At 40.2% G+C, this 17,565-nt stretch overlaps 1 protein-coding gene across 10 annotated transcripts in view; it reads right to left on the reverse strand.

The window, feature by feature from the left end:
- Nucleotides 1-221: 221 nt before the first annotated feature.
- The window catches only part of LOC116947748 (leucine-rich repeat and immunoglobulin-like domain-containing nogo receptor-interacting protein 1), a 216,156-nt gene continuing 198,812 nt past the window's right edge, over nt 222-17,565 (reverse strand). For all 10 annotated transcript variants that reach the window (XM_032964153.2, XM_032964060.2, XM_032963887.2 and 7 more), the window contains 2 exons: nt 15,604-16,827; nt 222-1,623 (listed from right to left, as the gene is read on the reverse strand). In XM_032964153.2, the coding sequence (XP_032820044.1) occupies nt 979-1,623; nt 15,604-16,827 (1,869 nt within the window). In that variant the 3' untranslated portion in view covers nt 222-978. The remainder of the gene's footprint in view (nt 1,624-15,603; nt 16,828-17,565) is intronic.

Consider the following 17,565-nt stretch of genomic DNA (forward strand, 5'->3'; position numbering starts at 1 on the left):
CACCAAGTAGCATATCACTGGTGAAAGAGGTGCGTGTGTACACACATGATCATCTTCATCATCAGCCATGAACAGTCCACTTAACAATGAGGGGCCCACATGTTTTGTTTCTATATGCCGGGAAGATCAAGCAAGGTCAAAATTAGACTGAAAAAAAGCATGATGCCAATCAGTCAATGGCCTTCCTTCAGAGCAGAAAGGGCACAGAGAATGAGACTGGCTTAGAATTGGATAATGATTTTTAATATTTTTAGGATAATTTTTACCATTACAGAACAGAATGGGTATTTGGGTGATTCGTTCCAGTCTACACTCTGGTGGAATGTTCTGTGTAACATGATTTTTTAAAATCAACTTCCTCACAATGATTACAATGGTTACGACAGTTAGAACAACGTAACTATTAATTTTGGTTTATATTTATTTTATTATCATCTTTTACAGTGCGATAAACAATCTTATAATGTTAATGTCATTTTTAATTGTTAGAAAATGTAAAAATGAATGCAATTGTAATGCTGATGAGAATGTAACACGATGTCAAAAATCCACAACACAGCCTAATGTAAATAGTTGAAATATTAAAATAATACCATTAGGATATATAATTGTATAATTTGTTTATCTAATTTTTAAGAGAAACAATATACTTTTCAATGTAAAATTGAAATTAGTACCATTGTGTAACAACTTTTTAGTCACTTCAAATTATATAATCTACTTATAACATCAAGATAACAAGTTTATTAAACAAATTCATAAATTCCACATATTGAGTACCATTTTAGTTAAACCTGTAAGCAATGAGGCTCATATACAGCAGTTGAATAGAGTTAATAATTAAACCCCAAGAGGAAGCTTGCATCCAAAAAGTCTCTTCATCAAAGAAGTTCAATGCATTTAAATCTTGAAACAGGATCAATTTGAAACATTTAGTGGCTTGCAAGCTGTCATTTTTAATAGGCGAAAACGATAGGATCACAGCATCCGCATGTTAATCTTCGTTGGAGTCTTTGGTTGGCTGACAGTTGCAGCACTCGAGTGTCTGGGTGCAACATCAATGTAGATTGCTGTGTGCCGGTAGCGACCCTTGCCCTTGCTCCAGATACAGAGCAGGAAAAGGCAAAGCAGCACCACACCCAGAAAGGAGCAGCAGCCCATCACTATAGCCATCACCACAATTTTAACATCGAATACCAACTTTTGGTAGGTGAACAATGTGCCGTTGCGAGAGTAGCTGGAATAGTTCAATTGCTGTGGGTCGCTACCATTGGAAAGTGGGCCGGCATCGTGTTCAATCTTGCGCACAAAAAGTGTGACAGTGTAGCTATCAGTGCCACCCGCATTTGTAGCTACACACGTGTAGGTGCCTCCATCCTGTGTCTGTGCATAGCGCACCTCGATAGAACCATCGGCTGTGACGAGCAAGCGACCCACACTTCTGCTCAGCAAAACTTTGCGCTGTGGAGAAACCCAGTGGATGCGTGGCGTAGGGTCACCCTCTGCCTGACATGGGAAGCGTACTGAGTGCCCTTCCATGACAATGTAATGCTCGGGCTCCTTCTCACGAATGCGCGCTCGCTGGCATGTGAAATGATTTGGCAGCAAAATTTCCGGAAAATCCTGCCGAGAAAAGAGAAATGTATATGAACAAAATCCATGGTTAGGTTATATACAAATACGGTACATTGTAAATCAATGATCTTCCATCTACAATGAATGAAATTCACTGATTTATGCATGAAGCAATACAAAATAAATTACCAGATGTTTTGAATATATAATATTGTTTTTTTACTCAATTAGCATGGTTGCATATGTACGGCGCAAACGAAGTTCACCATACATTTTTAATATATTGTAACTCATGTTTGAAATACTGCTGTTATAAAACATTCTGGTATTTCTTAACACCATAAGCAGTGTGAATCACAAGCAGCGCTGCGATGTGCCAACGATTGTTATCTGACCTTGGAATGATTCACCCCCCTCACCACAAAACCCAGGGATTATTGCAATTCAAAACAAATAATTATTCGTACATCAAAGTACATTTTAGTGATGTTCGTGGCTGCAGGTATAAAGTGACACCTATTACATACTGCTCTATGTCAACCCATTGCTAGATGAAGGCCTCCTCATGCCATGTTGGGTTGTGGTCATTATGAGTTGGAGAAGATACATGTACAACATATGTGATTTTAAAAGTATTTTATACAAGTGATTTCGTGCATTACTGTGACCTTAAGATTCAACATTAATTTATGGAACAATGCACTATTCCACTACTGACAGTATACATTGTGATTACTCCTGTCATCTAAGGCCGAATGTCCAATATTCCACATAAATCGATCCTCGGAAAATTATATGAGCTATGAGTGAATTCTTCCTATTGTCCGTGTTATTCTATAGATAATAGGAGTCACTCAAGAGTCGTTAAAAATGTATACCCTCGGTTAACGGTTTTTTTTCGGTTAACATTTTGCCTCCCCCATGGTTTCGACTAACGTGAATTTTTATTTATTAATGTTGTGTTTACGTTATGCATGCTGGCACCAATTTCGGCTAATCCGAACGCCCATAAGTGGGCTGAGCATGCCCAAAGCCATGCAGCGACGCCCTTTTATGAGCGTTTAGATTTCGACTGGCTATGTTTACATTGTTTTCTGTTTTGGCAGTGGAAACAGCTCTCTTACAGACTCCGTGATTTTTACTTATTTTTCAACTTATAAGTGAATTCGATTAACAGTTATTTTAGTTCACAGTTTTCATGGAACGGTTTAAAAACGTTAACCGAGGGACGACTGTATTCATATTGTATCTCTCCATGACGCACCCGGAATTTTATTTCAGAAGCACAAAATTCCTCCTTTGCATGAACTAGAGGAGTCATCTAAAAGTGTTGGCAAATTCGCCATATTATCTGCATTTATCTACAGATAATTACAAATAATTTTGACTTAAAACTTTCGTGACTGCAGGAATTCATATTCTATGGTTCTTTCAGTAAAGTCATGTAGATAGAAAAAAAGAATAACAATAAAAATAAAATGAATAAAAATATCACGACGTTTTGATCACGACACAAGCGGTCATTAGGCAAAGGTGATGACGACCGCTTGTGTTGCGATTGAAACGTCGTGATATTTTGATTCACTTTATTTTCATTATTATTTTTTCTTCTATCTACGTGACTTTACCGAAAGAACCATAGAATATGCACAAATAATGTATGTGGATTAAGACGGATAATCAGACATACCAATAACGCCGTCTACATCAATCTTGAATAGGCGGGAGTTTCACGGGAGTGAATTATCTCCATATATTTAAAAGGCAAAGCTGTGATTGTCCGTTTAAAATGTTTAGCGTACTTCCCGACATGAAAAAAAAACTTTAAATTTGCCATGTGGGATACTTTCCAGACTGTACACCATGCAAAAATGAGCTGTGACGTCAAATCTGTCATGTGACCCGCGCATGTGGAAGCGTAACGCATTGTAGTGTAGTGGTTAGCGCGCTGCGCTACGAACCCGGCGACCCGAGTTCGAGTCTCGCTCACGGCCACCACCGGTGACGATTATTTCAACCCTAGGTCGACCCTAGGTCGACTCAGCCTCAAACTATTAACTTGTGTGGTGTGTGAACATCGCCACTGGGGAGACAAAGGCGGTCGGGCATGGTGAATCCAAGTCCCGGGTGAAGCCGGGTAGTCAAGCTAGTATTGTATAAATCGCATACTACTGTATTTATTCAGTTGTATGCTCAGCACTCAAGGCAGCCGACACTCCCCATCTCCATGTTCAATTAATAACATGGAAATGTAAGAGAAAAAAACATACCACGATAATGTTTCATACAATGTCTCTGCATCCGAGCAAAGTCAGATTGACTCACAGTGTAGATGTTTCCTGCATTGTGTTGACATCAACATTTTTCTAAAACATAAATTGAGACGAAAACAAAACCTTGAGCAACAATAATGGATAAACACATATTAATAATGTAAAGTATATACATTTTTAAAAATATATGTAGAAATTTGAGAGCACAGAACTATATCATGGGAGAACGATAAATAATAGCTGTTTTTTTATCTGTTTGTGGCATGAACTAGCAACCAACAGCAGTTTTTTTCGTCACTTTCATGTTAATAACAGGTTATCAGATTCCCATCTCACCAATCAGGCTGTGCCATTACTGGCACCCACACCTACGATTTCCCGCACCTCTGATTAACACGGTTGGCTACGAACAGTGCGAAAGAAGTTAAACATACATACATACTAGCAAGGCTGGTAAAGTTAGAGTGGCCAGGGTGATATGTACAGTGAGGGAAAAAAGTATTGATCCCCTGCTGATTTTGTACGTTTTCCCACTGACGAAGAAATTATCAGTCTATAATTGTAATGGTAGGTTTATTTGAACAGTGAGACAGAATAACAACAACAGAATAAAGAAAAACGCATGTCAAAAATGTTATAAATTGATTTGCATTTTAATGAGGGAAAACAGGTCCCTGCAGGGTGGGCTGGTAGGACAAGTCTCTGCGCTGTCTATTGCTGATTTTACACCCAATAGCACGAGATTTCACTTCGTTAAAGTATTGAATGGGGACGGACGGACGGACACATTATCTATTGCAGGCTGGTATACTCAGTTTACAACTTCGTTCCTACCAGTATAAGTATTTGACCCATCTGCAAAACATGACTTAGTACTTGGTGGCAAAACCCTTGTTGGCAATCACAGAGGTCAGACGTTTCTTGTAGTTGGCCACCAGGTTTGCACACATCTCAGGAGGGATTTTGTCCCACTCCTCTTTGCAGATCTCCAAGTCATTAAGGTTTCGAGGCTGACGTTTGGCATCTCGAACCTTCAGCTCCCTCCACAGATTTTCTATGGGATTAAGTCTGGGGACTGTCTAGGCCACTCCAGGACCTTAATGTGCTTCTTCTTGAGCCACTCCTTTGTTGCCTTGGCCGTGTGTTTTGGGTCATTGTCGTGCTGGAATACCCATCCACGACCCATTTTCAATGCCCTGGCTGAGGGAAGGAGGTTCTCACCCAAGATTTGACGGTACATGGCCCCGTCCATCGTCCCTTTGATGCAGTGAAGTTGTCCTGTCCCCTTAGCAGAAAAACACCCCCAAAGCATAATGTTTCCACCTCCATGTTTGACGGTGGGGATGATGTTCTTGGGGTCATAGACAGCATTCCTCCTCCTCCAAACACGGCGAGTTGAGTTGATGCCAAAGAGCTCCATTTTGGTCTCATATGACCACAACACTTTCACCCAGTTGTCCTCTGAATCATTCAGATGTTCATTGGCAAACTTCAGACGGGCATGTATATGTGCTTTCTTGAGCAGGGGGACCTTGCGGGCACTGCAAGATTTCAGTCCTTCACGGCGTAGTGTGTTACCAATTGTTTTATTGGTGACTATGGTCCCAGCTGCCTTGAGATCATTGACAAGATCCTCCCGTGTAGTTCTGGGCTGATTCCCCACCGTTGTCATGATCTTTGCAACTCCACGAGGTGATATCTTGCATGGAGCTCTAGGCCAAGGGAGATTGACAGTTCTTTTGTGTTTCTTCCATTTGCGAATAATCGCACCAACTGTTGTCACCTTCTCACCAAGCTGCTTGGCAATGGTCTTGTAGCCCATTCCTGCCTTGTGTAGGCCTACAATCTTGTCCCTGACATCCTTGGAGAGCTCTTTGGTCTTGGCCATGGTGAAGAGTTTGGAATCTGATTGATTGATTCCTTTTGTGGACAGGTGTCTTTTATACAGGTAACAAGCTGAGATTAGGAGCACTCCCTTTAAGAGTGTGCTCTAATCTCAGCTCGTTACCTGTATAAAAGACACCTGGGAGCCAGAAACCTTTCTGATTGAGAGGCGGTCAAATACTTATTTCCCTCATTAAAATGCAAATCAATTTATAACATTTTTGACATGCGTTTTTCTGGATTTTGTTGTTGTTATTCTGTCTCTCACTGTTCAAATAAACCTACCATTAAAATTATAGACTGCTCATTTCTTTGTCAGTGGGCAAACATACAAAATCAGCAGGGGATCAAATACTTTTTTCCCTAACTGTAGGTGTGCCGAGAGGAATTTGCATGTTCAACATATTTCAATTTGTGCTAGCACTCAATGTGGGTGTTTGTTAATTACCAGAAGTTTTGACCTGCTGGGAATTTACACCAGAGGATCACAGCAGCATACAGGTAAGTGGCACAAGCGCCACAAGCAACAAATGTGGGCCTCAGGGACACAGCCAACCTCCTAGCTACTCCCACCCACCCTGCTCCCTCTCTGCCCCCTCCTCACAGTGAGCTCCCGCTGTGTTACCACCCGTTATGACTATTGTGAAGGTGGGCCTAGTTTGTTTTTAATAGTGTGGTACCTGGGTGTGGGTTCCCTTCTGCAAGCTCGATGTTGCAGAGCAATGTATTGCACTTAGAAGTGCATAGATGCAGATATGAACCTTGCAGCCATGGCCAATCACGTGTGGGGTGAGCTCAGACATCTTACTGCATAACACAAGTATGAGGTCCACCCCTCACAGATGATTGGCTGCCAAGAAATACTCAACAGGGGCACCAGCGTTATCCTCCAGTTATGAACGCAGATGAGAATCCAGTAGTAAGCACCGGCTGTTATCCATAGCTGGGTACTAACTTTGTGTGATTTCCCAGCAGAGAAATAATGTATGGCCAACATCCATTGTGTTAAAAAGAAGCAGATTAAAGCCATTTGTTAAGTAATTTGTATTACCAATGGATTACTTAAGACATTTGAAAATGATCTGCAGCATGAAGTGATTATAGTGAAACGATTATATCTGCAATAAATGTTATTCAAATTAATATTTACTCATGTTAAATGACTAAATAACTGCACAGGTAATATGGTTGTACTCACATATATTTTTAAAAGCTAGTTTTATTTTGATTTAGCCATTTATATACCATGTAACTTTGCTGACGTCGCAACTTTCCCAACCATACACGCTTGCACATACAATCACATCTCTCAAAGTCATACTAAAGGGGAAGAGAGTATTTTCAGGCATGGGAGCTGCAGCAGAGGAAGAACCACCATTCAGTGTTTGTCGAAGTTGACTAGGGCTTTTCACTTAAGGCCTAGGCTGCTAGAGCAGAGAACATGTGAATGTAAGAGGTTGGTCGGCGTAAAATTTTGAACAATATTTGGCAAGTTTTCTTAACAATGAGTCGGTAAAATGTGAGGTACATCACTGATGATTTGTCTCATGTTCCTCCCACATGGTTGCAGATCCGATTTGGTTGCATGATATTGCACGACCTTAAGTTGGTTTGAAAGTTTTTCCCCCCCCAAATATTTGCAATACAATGCTGATAGAATTCACTTTTATATTCCACAAGCCCCAAGACATGCTCAAAGGCATGACTCCCACCAACTCGCATATCTTCCCGAATTGTTCCAGTCATAATAGGTCACTAAAACTGTGTAATAAATCTGTGTAAATAATGATAGCCTACCTAGACTATTTGTGTTGTGTAAATAGTAACACGTTCAGTGTGTGTCCTGCCATGTGTGTGGGCTGATTGACATGTTCCATCCAGTCGTATGAGGCCAACAGTCCATGGAATTTCGATTTAAAGCTTTCGTGACTGCAATGATTCATCTTCTTTGGTTCTTTCGGTAAAGTCACGTAGAATGAGAATAAAATAATCAATTATCAATTTATTATTTTATTCTCATTCTACGTGACTTTACCGAAAGAACCAAAGAAGTCCATGGAATGTTTTAGGAAGATCATTCAAGTAAGTTAATATCTAATGTCGTGTTAAGAGGTGTAAGGAGAATCAGATAACGATGAATCGCAAATAAAATTTAACATAGAGTTGGGCAGCAATATTACAGTTTAGAATGAGGCCAAAACAGGGAGAGATTAGAGTTGTGTTTCAGATTAGACAAGGCTTCAAATAAGTTCAACGTAAATACATATCATTTTTTTATTTAAAGCTTTCGTGACTGCAGGGATTCATATTCTTGGTTCTTTCGGTAAAGTCACGTTATGTCGTGAGAATTTTATTGTTTTATATTTTTCTTATTTTATTGTTTCCCTTCTACGTGACTTTACCGAAAGAACCAAGAACATAAATACATATCAGTTTAACACGTACATACATACTCTTTGGTTTTTTCCGGTAAAGTCACGTAGGTAAAATAAATGAAAACAACTAAAATGAGATGGGGGTTATTTGTTGGATGAGATGAGGGTTCCATATTGTAATATATATTACATGTTCTGCCTCGCAGCATTCACGTGTTCCCCTAGTAATGTCTTGCCAATTCCAGCCCTTAAGGTATCTACGTATTTATGAAGTTGTCTCAAGGCAATAACTTAAATATTTTTTGAAGTTGAAATGGATCTCCCATTTTCACTATAAGAAACAGTGAAGAAATTACAAATATACTATTACAGTATTTTGGCTTTGGTTTGTGAAACTTTGGATATTTACGATGATGTATGTGAACTATTTATATACATGAGGTAATATAATAATGGGTGTGTAGTTCTTTAATGTCACTTTTATCAGCAATTTTTTAAATGAGGAATGTCTTAAGTAATAATTTTATAAGTGAAATATTGAATTTATTTTGTCAACATTAAGTGCTTTTTTTGATGGTTGCCACAGTTATACCATACTATACTATCAAGCGTAGATTTTACTTGAAGTCACCCATCTGGTATTCCTCATCCGAGAAATGATCTGATGCCTCGGATACATTATTTTCTGATAGAGATCTCCGTACAATGATTCCACTCATTTAGAGATTTTTTTTTATCTGTCATGGGTTTAAGGTTCCATCTTGTTCTCCAATGGCTACCTTTTGTGAATTACCAATTGTCAAACCTATTTCTGCTTTATTGCTCACTTCGATTGCTTGTTATGACATCTGCAATTTTCTGTTGTGTTCTAAGATTTTTATCATTCTCTTCCTGATTGTTTAGAGTTCTGTGTGTTCAATAATTTTGTTTAGCATCTCCTTTTAATACCTCTTCTTTAAATCAACATATCTTTTGTGGTTGCTGACAATTTTATCCATGTTTGCTTATTTACTTCACCCTCTATATTCAATAAACTATACAATACTTAGTTAAAATGGGGACATTAATTAAATAAATTTCCTTCTCTAGACATTAAAACCTCAACACAATTTTAGTGTATATCTCTACATGCTGTCTTCAATCCAAAACGTATACTTTATACGTTATATTCCCTTTAAATTATTTTTGTTCGACCTCCTTTCACATTAATTAATTTGAGTGGTTTTAATATCGATTGCCTTTTTTATTGTAAAGTACATCTGGATAATGTATACACCTGTAAAGGTGTTTCTATAGGTTGGCCTCCGAGGCCCGTGAATTGTGCATTACAAATATGATTATGATCATGAGTTGTATCCCTCCAACAGATATTTTATTGTTTCGTAAAATTGCTGTACATTCTTTTAGTTTTACTCATTAGAGTTCAAAGTATACTTTGTACAGTACTTCAATCATTCCCCGTAATTCATTTTCATTAGTTTTAAGAATGACGAGGCAACCTCAGCATCTGAGAGGGCTAATCAATTCTCCATTTATATTCAAGCTATCATTTCTCCAATCAAAAAAATCTAATCCTGCTGTGAATAATGTCTGGCTCTACTTCAGGGGCACAATTCATGACCCTAGTGGATTTCCTGGCGAGCGATAGACAGTTCCGTCACTGGGTATTACCCATGAAAGCTAAGCTTTGCAATTGCAGTGCGTGGTGGATCACTCTGCTAGCTTGTAGAATGGGTGTGATGTTAGCCTGCTCACAATTTTCTCGTTAATCATAGCTTATAGGCAGGAAAAGGGGGAATCCGCCATAGCTATGGGCCGGAGCTAACAATCAGGTTTATATCTGTCTCAACACTACGTCTCATGGCATAGTGTTGCCCATTCTATTGGCCCCAGACATGATAATGATGCTCACAACTCCCGACGGCTCTTTTTAAGTTCACTGTTAAATGAAGCCCTCCTCATCATGTTGGTTATGGGGGCTGTTGACCAAATGCTTCCACACCAATAAGTGCGGGTTGGTGAAGGGGAGGGCTGGTAGGATTGGTTCAGTTGTCACTCGTCACTGATATTATCCGTGACCAGGAGATGGAATCTAAATGGGTAGGTTCATAGTTCAGTCAGTAGATTTGCCAATAAATCAGTAAAACGATTAACTAATTCAATTAAACGATCAAGCAATGTTCAAGCAATCAGTAAACCAATGAAGCAATCAACGAGTCAAGCAATCAATCGAGCAAGAATTGATCCTCATGGCGGTACCCCAGGGTACCAAATAATACAAAATGGCCGATGCAATTAAATGTTATTTCTGGGATACTTTTTCCAGGGGTGTACTTAGGGGCCGTCCATAAATGATGTCACGCAATTTTGGACGATTTTTGACCCCCCCCCCCCCTCATCACACGGTGTCACAAAGAGTCAGACCCCCCCCCTCAAATATGACGTCACAAAGCTCTGCCCTCCCCTGCAAAACCATATTTCCATTTTGAAAATAAAACATGCTTCAAATCGCTTTAAGCTATTGTCACTGTAGTGCGTATTTAATGTGGCGCTGCACTCTGATGTTGTAGGAGAAAACATTTATTAAAAAGTATATTTAATTAAGTAGAACGTGTTGTCTATATTTATTTAAAGTTGCGGCATTTTGATGTGACGTCACATTTCTCAAACCCTCCCCCCCCCTCGTCACACATCGTCACAAATGTCTGTCCGTCCCCCCCCCCCCCAGGTGCGTGACGTCATTTATGGACGGCCCCTTAACTCCGCGACTGGGGTACCAATCAATCAGTGCTACTCTGCGTTGTCGAAACGCAGCGAGGATGATTGCGCTGAAACCCTGAACGCTCGTACGCACCACAGTGCATCATGTACAGCTCGTCGAGATGAGTCGATTGCTGCATCGCCGACCATCAACAGACTACAAATTACTGCATCACGGACATTATGCGAGAGCTGGGGTACTATGGTACCCCGGGGTACCGCCATAAGGTTCAATTGAAGCAATTAATCAATATGTTAAGCAATATTACTCCAGGTGAGACAATGAGCCTGTCAATACATGACTCACCCGTCATCATGGGTATATTAAGCCATATAAATGGGTGCATTGGTGAGCATTCTGTGCCATGAACGTAGTTACCGCAATTCAATTTCTGGCCACTGATGACGATTATTCAGTAAAGCTACACAGATAGTGTTCTTTATCTGCAGAAACAAAACACTGCGGCTCCAAGAATAATCCCATGCAAATGAGTTCTGCAAATAAGAGTTCACATACCCACTTGTTGTACTATCATTGCCTGGCCATCTTACAATCCATAGGGATTTGGAGCTACGCACATTTGTATGAGCCACCTACCCATGACTTCAAACCACTGTATTCAAAGCATGGACCACTGCCAAATGTTTCAACTTTTTTGTTGTTGCTACTGCTGTTCATAATGCTGCTCTTGCTGCTGGAAGAGTGTGATTACGTGAATGTAAATATGGCTGTGAGTGAATATATATGCTAAATGGTCAATGGCTTTGCCCACTTTTCTTTTGGCTTCAACATCAAAAGTTCAAAAAGTTACCAAAAAGTAGTTTTATGAAATATCTGCATTATGCACCATTGAAAATTTATAGATATTCATTTTCATTGACTAAGATTTAAAAACAGAACATGCAAAACAATTTTTCTAGTTAACTAATGACTATATTTGTGTCAAATTTTTGCATTTCATCGCTTTGAGAACATAATTCGAATTTTCATCAGTAACTTAGCCAGTCCATCAGAATTGTTCATATTACATTGTATGTAATGTTGTATATGTATGTGTTAAAATATATCTATGCATATAACCAGTATGTATGAGTTTCCTTCCCAGCCACGGCTAACATGGATAACATCAGTGGCTTATATTTGAAATGGTCCTGGGCATCCCCTAGGTCGACTCAGCCTTAAATCAGTACCCTTTGTGGTGTGCAAACATTAGCAATTTAGAGACAAAGACGGACGAGGCGTAGTTGCTGGTCAAACCACCCCCAAGTGTGTCGTGTCAGCCTTCATAGGTGCCTGCTAACAGCAATGCGATAACGTTATGTTAAGACTATACGGGGATCTTTGTTTTAGTGGTTGTGTGTGTATATCTGTATCTATGTGTATGTGTAAACTTTGTATGTGTAAACTTTGTATGTATAGTCTATGTCTGTGCATGTGTGGGTATGTACATGTATGTGAGGAGTGGTAGTGTAGTGGTTATAACGCTGCGCTACGGACCTGGCAAACCGAGTTCGATTCACGCCAACACCAGTGACGATTATCTGAACTGGTCCTGGGCCTCCCCTAGGTCGACTCAGTCTAAAATTCGTAACTGGTTTGGTGTGTAAATATCGCCACTGGCGAGACAAAGGCGACCGAGCCTGGTACTGGACACCCACCACCTCGCGTGCCGTGCTGGCCTTTATAGGTGCTCGCTAACAGCACTTGCCCCAAGTCTGTTAAGGCTTTGTCTTTGTACATGTATGGGCTGTTATTGTTGGTTGTAAAGGCTCCTGCATTTTGCAGGATTTGAAGGATGCCCTGATGACCCACCTTTATAGGAAGAGGGACTGTACTGATTTTAATAACTACTGGGGCATCTCCATCGTCAATATCCTGGGAAAGATAATCGAATGATTATTTTATTTTGCCTTGCCAGCCATGCTGACAAGAACCTTGCAGAGGTCCAGTATGGTTTCAGGCAGTGATGATCCTACACAGATGCCATATTCTCCACCTGTCTCTACCAGCAAAGATGTAGGGATTCCCAAGGGAATATATGCCTCTACTTCATTGACTTAGCAAAGGCCTATTATACCATAAAAAGGCAGAGCTTTCGCATATATGTTATGCTTTTAGAGTCCCTTACCTGCTGCTCATGATCACTCAGGAATTTAATGCCTGGGTGTAAAAACAATGTCAGTGCAATTAGTCGACAGGCATTTTATCTGTCTACTACACTATTTAACATCTTTTTTTAAACGCTGTTGTTCGATATGCTTTCTATGGCGCCTACGAGTGAAATTTCCATCTTGCAAGGTTGAATGTACCTGGGTGAGGTCAAACGATGGCTCTATATTGGTCAACCATGTACTGTATGCTGATATATACTGTAACCTGTTAACTGATGCTCATTCTGGGAATTTGAGATTTTGCCATTGAACCTGGGGCTTGCCACAAAGAGACAGGGTCTTACTTTCAGCCTCAACAAACACCTGCCCAGGTACTCTATATCATCAAACATCATTCCACCCTCTCAATATACTTCGTGGGTAATGGAGTGATTCTTGACAGAGTTGTGGACTTCCTGCACCTGGACAATGATAGTCTTCGGACACTGATTTGGTGGCAGAGGTTTCACCCAAAATAGAGTGGCATTATATTTTCCTCGGTTGAATATCACTCTGTTGAAGCTGCCTAATCTGTCACCCCACATGAAGCCCCCCATCTTCTCAGCAACAATCATAACCTCTCTTCTCTAGGCTTCTGAAGTGTGGTCCTCTTTACTGAAAAATCTATGCTGGCTTGAAACGTTAAAGCTCACTTGCCTTTGATCCATCGTGGGTTTAACTTGTAGTCGATGATTGATTTAGGGAATTAGTTCCATAGTGCAGGAAGTTGGCTCAGTTTCTTCATGAGTGGTATTTAATTATTGCATGTCAAAAAACAGCAAGTCGTACAAGATGATGTCAAGGTGAAATTGAAACATATAATGAATGGGGTTATGAACGTAGCTCAAATCACAGAGAGAGATAAATGTATATTAAGCAGTTAGAATAAAAAAATAGTTGGCAGAATGGAAGATGATGGCAGAAAGTTGAACCAAGAACTAAATTAACCAAAAAGACTTGTTTATGGATTTGAAGTTTTCGTGACTGCAAGGATTAATATTCTTTGTTTTTTTTCGGTAAAGTCACGTAGGTAAAAGATTAAAATAAATTAAATCACGACGTTTCGGGCACAACACAAGCGTCCTTCTTCAGGTGGGAACACACACTTAAGCGGTGCGGTGTGCTTTTGCTAAGTTGTCCCCACCTGAAGGAGGACGCTTGTGGTGCGCCGGAAACATCGTGATTTAATTAATTTAAAATTTTTACCTATGTGACTTTACCGAAAAAACCAAAGAGTACTTGTTTATGGAACGACGAAGGGCTAGAAATAGTGAAAGTGAAGCGCTATCCACATACTGTACCCAGAAGATATATGCAATTAGTGCATTGACTGTTTCATAATACATAAATTATAATCAAAACCAAAATGTGGCAGGAGGTATGATGGAACAATGAATTCAAGGCAAATATAAAATAGCAAAAATGTGCAAATAATTACATTAAATAAGTTGATAAATTCACAGTTTAGAAGCTCAAACAAGGCTGAGAGCGCTGTACATTCAATGTGGTCACATGACATGCACGCAAGGAATGATGGGAGTTGTGCCTTCCTACTGTCTGTGCGTACACCTTAGAGTTGTTAAATGTAACATAGCTTATGATAAGTTTTATAACCATAAAAAAGCAATTGATTAGGTAATTTACAAAAATATATAACTCGGCATTCAAACAGGGTACAGTACCAAATAAATGGACCAGATGAATAACCTGTCTAATATATGGATACAAATTAGATACCCTGTGATGTGAATTTTCAGAGCTGTCATTAGTTGTCCTCATGCATACAAAATATATGATCAGGTGTTGAAAGACAGGTTGTGACATTATCAATCCTTAATTTCTGTAATGCAAGTTTGGTTTGTATAGGTGAAGGGGACTACAGATGCCATTGACATTTTGAGAACCATGCTTGATATAATATGATGTATTGAAAAACAATGTCTTTATATTTGTACACATTGTCAACTGTGCACAAAGGCAAACTTATTGAAGTCAGCTCTTCACATTCAAATATGCTGGCATCAACAATGAAGACCACAAAAAGTCCAATATGAACTGTAATTGAAGTCAACAAAATAGCTTTACATCACCAGCATTGCTGGTAATGTACCAGCATTGCTGGTAATATACACGGATGACATTGAATTAAATGATGGAGTTCCATGACACCATACCGCACGAGGTACTCATTTGAGGCTGAGTCGACCTAGGGGAGGCCCTGGACCGGTTCAAATAATCGTCACTGGTGTTGGCCGTGAGCAGGAATTGAACCCGGGTCGCCGGGTTCGTAGTGCAAGCGCGCTAACCACGACACTACACCCGGTGACACAAACATTTTATATAGAATGTGAGGAGACTATGACTATGCTGGACTCGTCAGTGTGGGTTGGTGAAGGTGGGAGAAAAAAAACTTGAGGGCATAGAAGTACAGTACAACAATTGAATTTGGTGCACTTACCTTTGCTCATGATTTACACCAATAACATTTTTATTTAACGGGTATGGGTTGACCTGTGGGTGAAGAAGTGCACCTCATCACCGATGCATATAAGAGGTGTGTCTGAGTGTGCTCTGCTGCATTATACCTTAAGCTCCTGCCCATGCACGTAGTCAGGGGTAGCGCAGATCGGCTGATGTCCGTCAAAATTGAGGCGACGTCGCCGGCGAAGGATCCACAACAGGCGGCAGTCACAAGCCAATGGGTTTCCATCCAGACGGAGCACATCCAGGTTTCCCAGAGCCTGAAAAACGTTCTCTTCCAGCGTCGTGAGAAGATTTCCAGATGTGTTCAGGACGCGCAAGTGCAGAAGCCCACTGAATGCCTGCGGCTCAATGGCTAACAGCTGTGCATTGCTGACATGCAGCTCAGTGAGCCGCACAAGGTCAGAGAGTGCATGTGCTTCAATGACACCTAGAGGGTTATGAGAGAGGTTCAGGTAGCGTAGATATACAAGATGGTGCATGGCAGCATGCGGAAATGTAGTCAGGTTGCAGTGGGTGACAGAGAGTGATGTCAGGTTTAGGCCATAGAGGCTCTTGGGAGGCAGACGGCTCAAGTAGGGCCAGTGGTCGATTTCTAAAATCTTCAGCCGTACAAGACGTTTAAAGGAATAAGGTGGGATGGAATTAATATTCATGTATTTGAGTCTCAGCACTTTCAACCGATGCAAATGCATGAGAGAATCTCTGGGTACCACAGTTAAATTATATTTCTCCAATGTCAGTTGTTCCAAACTGTATAGCCCACTAAATGCATGTTGTGAGATGTAGACCACATCGTTCTCAGCCATCATCAGCCAACGCAGGTTGTGCAAATTGTGAAACATGTAGTCGAGAAGAATAACTATTTTGTTCTCGCTAATGTCCAGTTGTGTCAGGTTTTGCAGTCCAGCAAACACACCCATGGAGATGAGCTTGAGGCGGTTGCTTTGCAGATGAATAGTGTGCAGATGGTGCAGGTTGTTGAAAGCGCCTGGCTCAATATTAGAGATTACATTCTCATGGAGATCTAACTCCTGCAGTTGTGGGTAGCCTGAAAAATCTCCATAATTTATGCACTTCAGACGATTTTTGCTGAGATCCAATACCCTTGTATCTATGGGTATTCCATCCGGGATGGTAAGAAGTCGCTTGCGATGACAAACAACCGACCAGTTGGGAGAGGGCAAGCACTCACAGCGCGAGGGGCAGCACTCTGCAGCACCCCATATTGCTGTTAGCATTGCCACCATGAGAAAGGAAACCTGGCAGGGGCATGACAGTGAGGAGCGTATGGAGAAGGGTCTTCTTTCCACCATTTCACCTTCTTTCTAAAATGAAAACAGCCATAAGAAATAACGAATAAGCAGAATACACAATGCAACGACATTCTGCAATGCATCCATACACAGGAAGCAAACATACAGGCATATAGATTAAGATTTAAGATTTGAAGCTTTCGTGACTGCAGGAATCCATACTCTTTGGTTCTTTCGGTAAAGTCACGTAGGTATACTATATAGATTAGGCTTTGTACTTAATTCGGCATACATGTTAAGGAGGATAATTTAAAAGACCTTGAAACATCAATGGCAATTTTAAGCAAACAATACACAGCTGAAAGAGCACACAACAAGGAAATACAAAGATCCCCTTCTAGTACAACACATATGGAGATGGTGGGTAGAACACTATTATCTCCCCAGTGTTTACGTTTACATACTGAAAGAGGTAATAATTTATGTGAATAAATCAGCTTTTCCAACATTCTTAAGCCTGTTATTTGCCAATCACATTGTTACATATATCAGTTGCATTACTTTACACAGAGAAGTATATTAATACAATGTGCACTTACAATTTACGAGTTAGCTGTTATTTAGGCAATTTGGTAAAAAAACAATATATTTAAACAATCTATTACACAGAATATGGGACTTGTAAGTAAACACAGTTCAAAAGGGTGCAACATGGGACTTGATATTGGACAGCCTCCGTGTGTGAGTCTTCAAAAAGAGCTTCTTAGCTCAGTGGGGCTTGACTCAGGATATAAGAGATGCCAGCGGAGG

The sequence above is a fragment of the Petromyzon marinus genome, chromosome 1, assembly GCF_048934315.1.
Source record: "Petromyzon marinus isolate PM22_M1 ecotype Great Lakes invasive population chromosome 1, UKy_Petmar_22M1.pri1.0, whole genome shotgun sequence".
Lineage (NCBI taxonomy): Eukaryota > Metazoa > Chordata > Hyperoartia > Petromyzontiformes > Petromyzontidae > Petromyzon > Petromyzon marinus.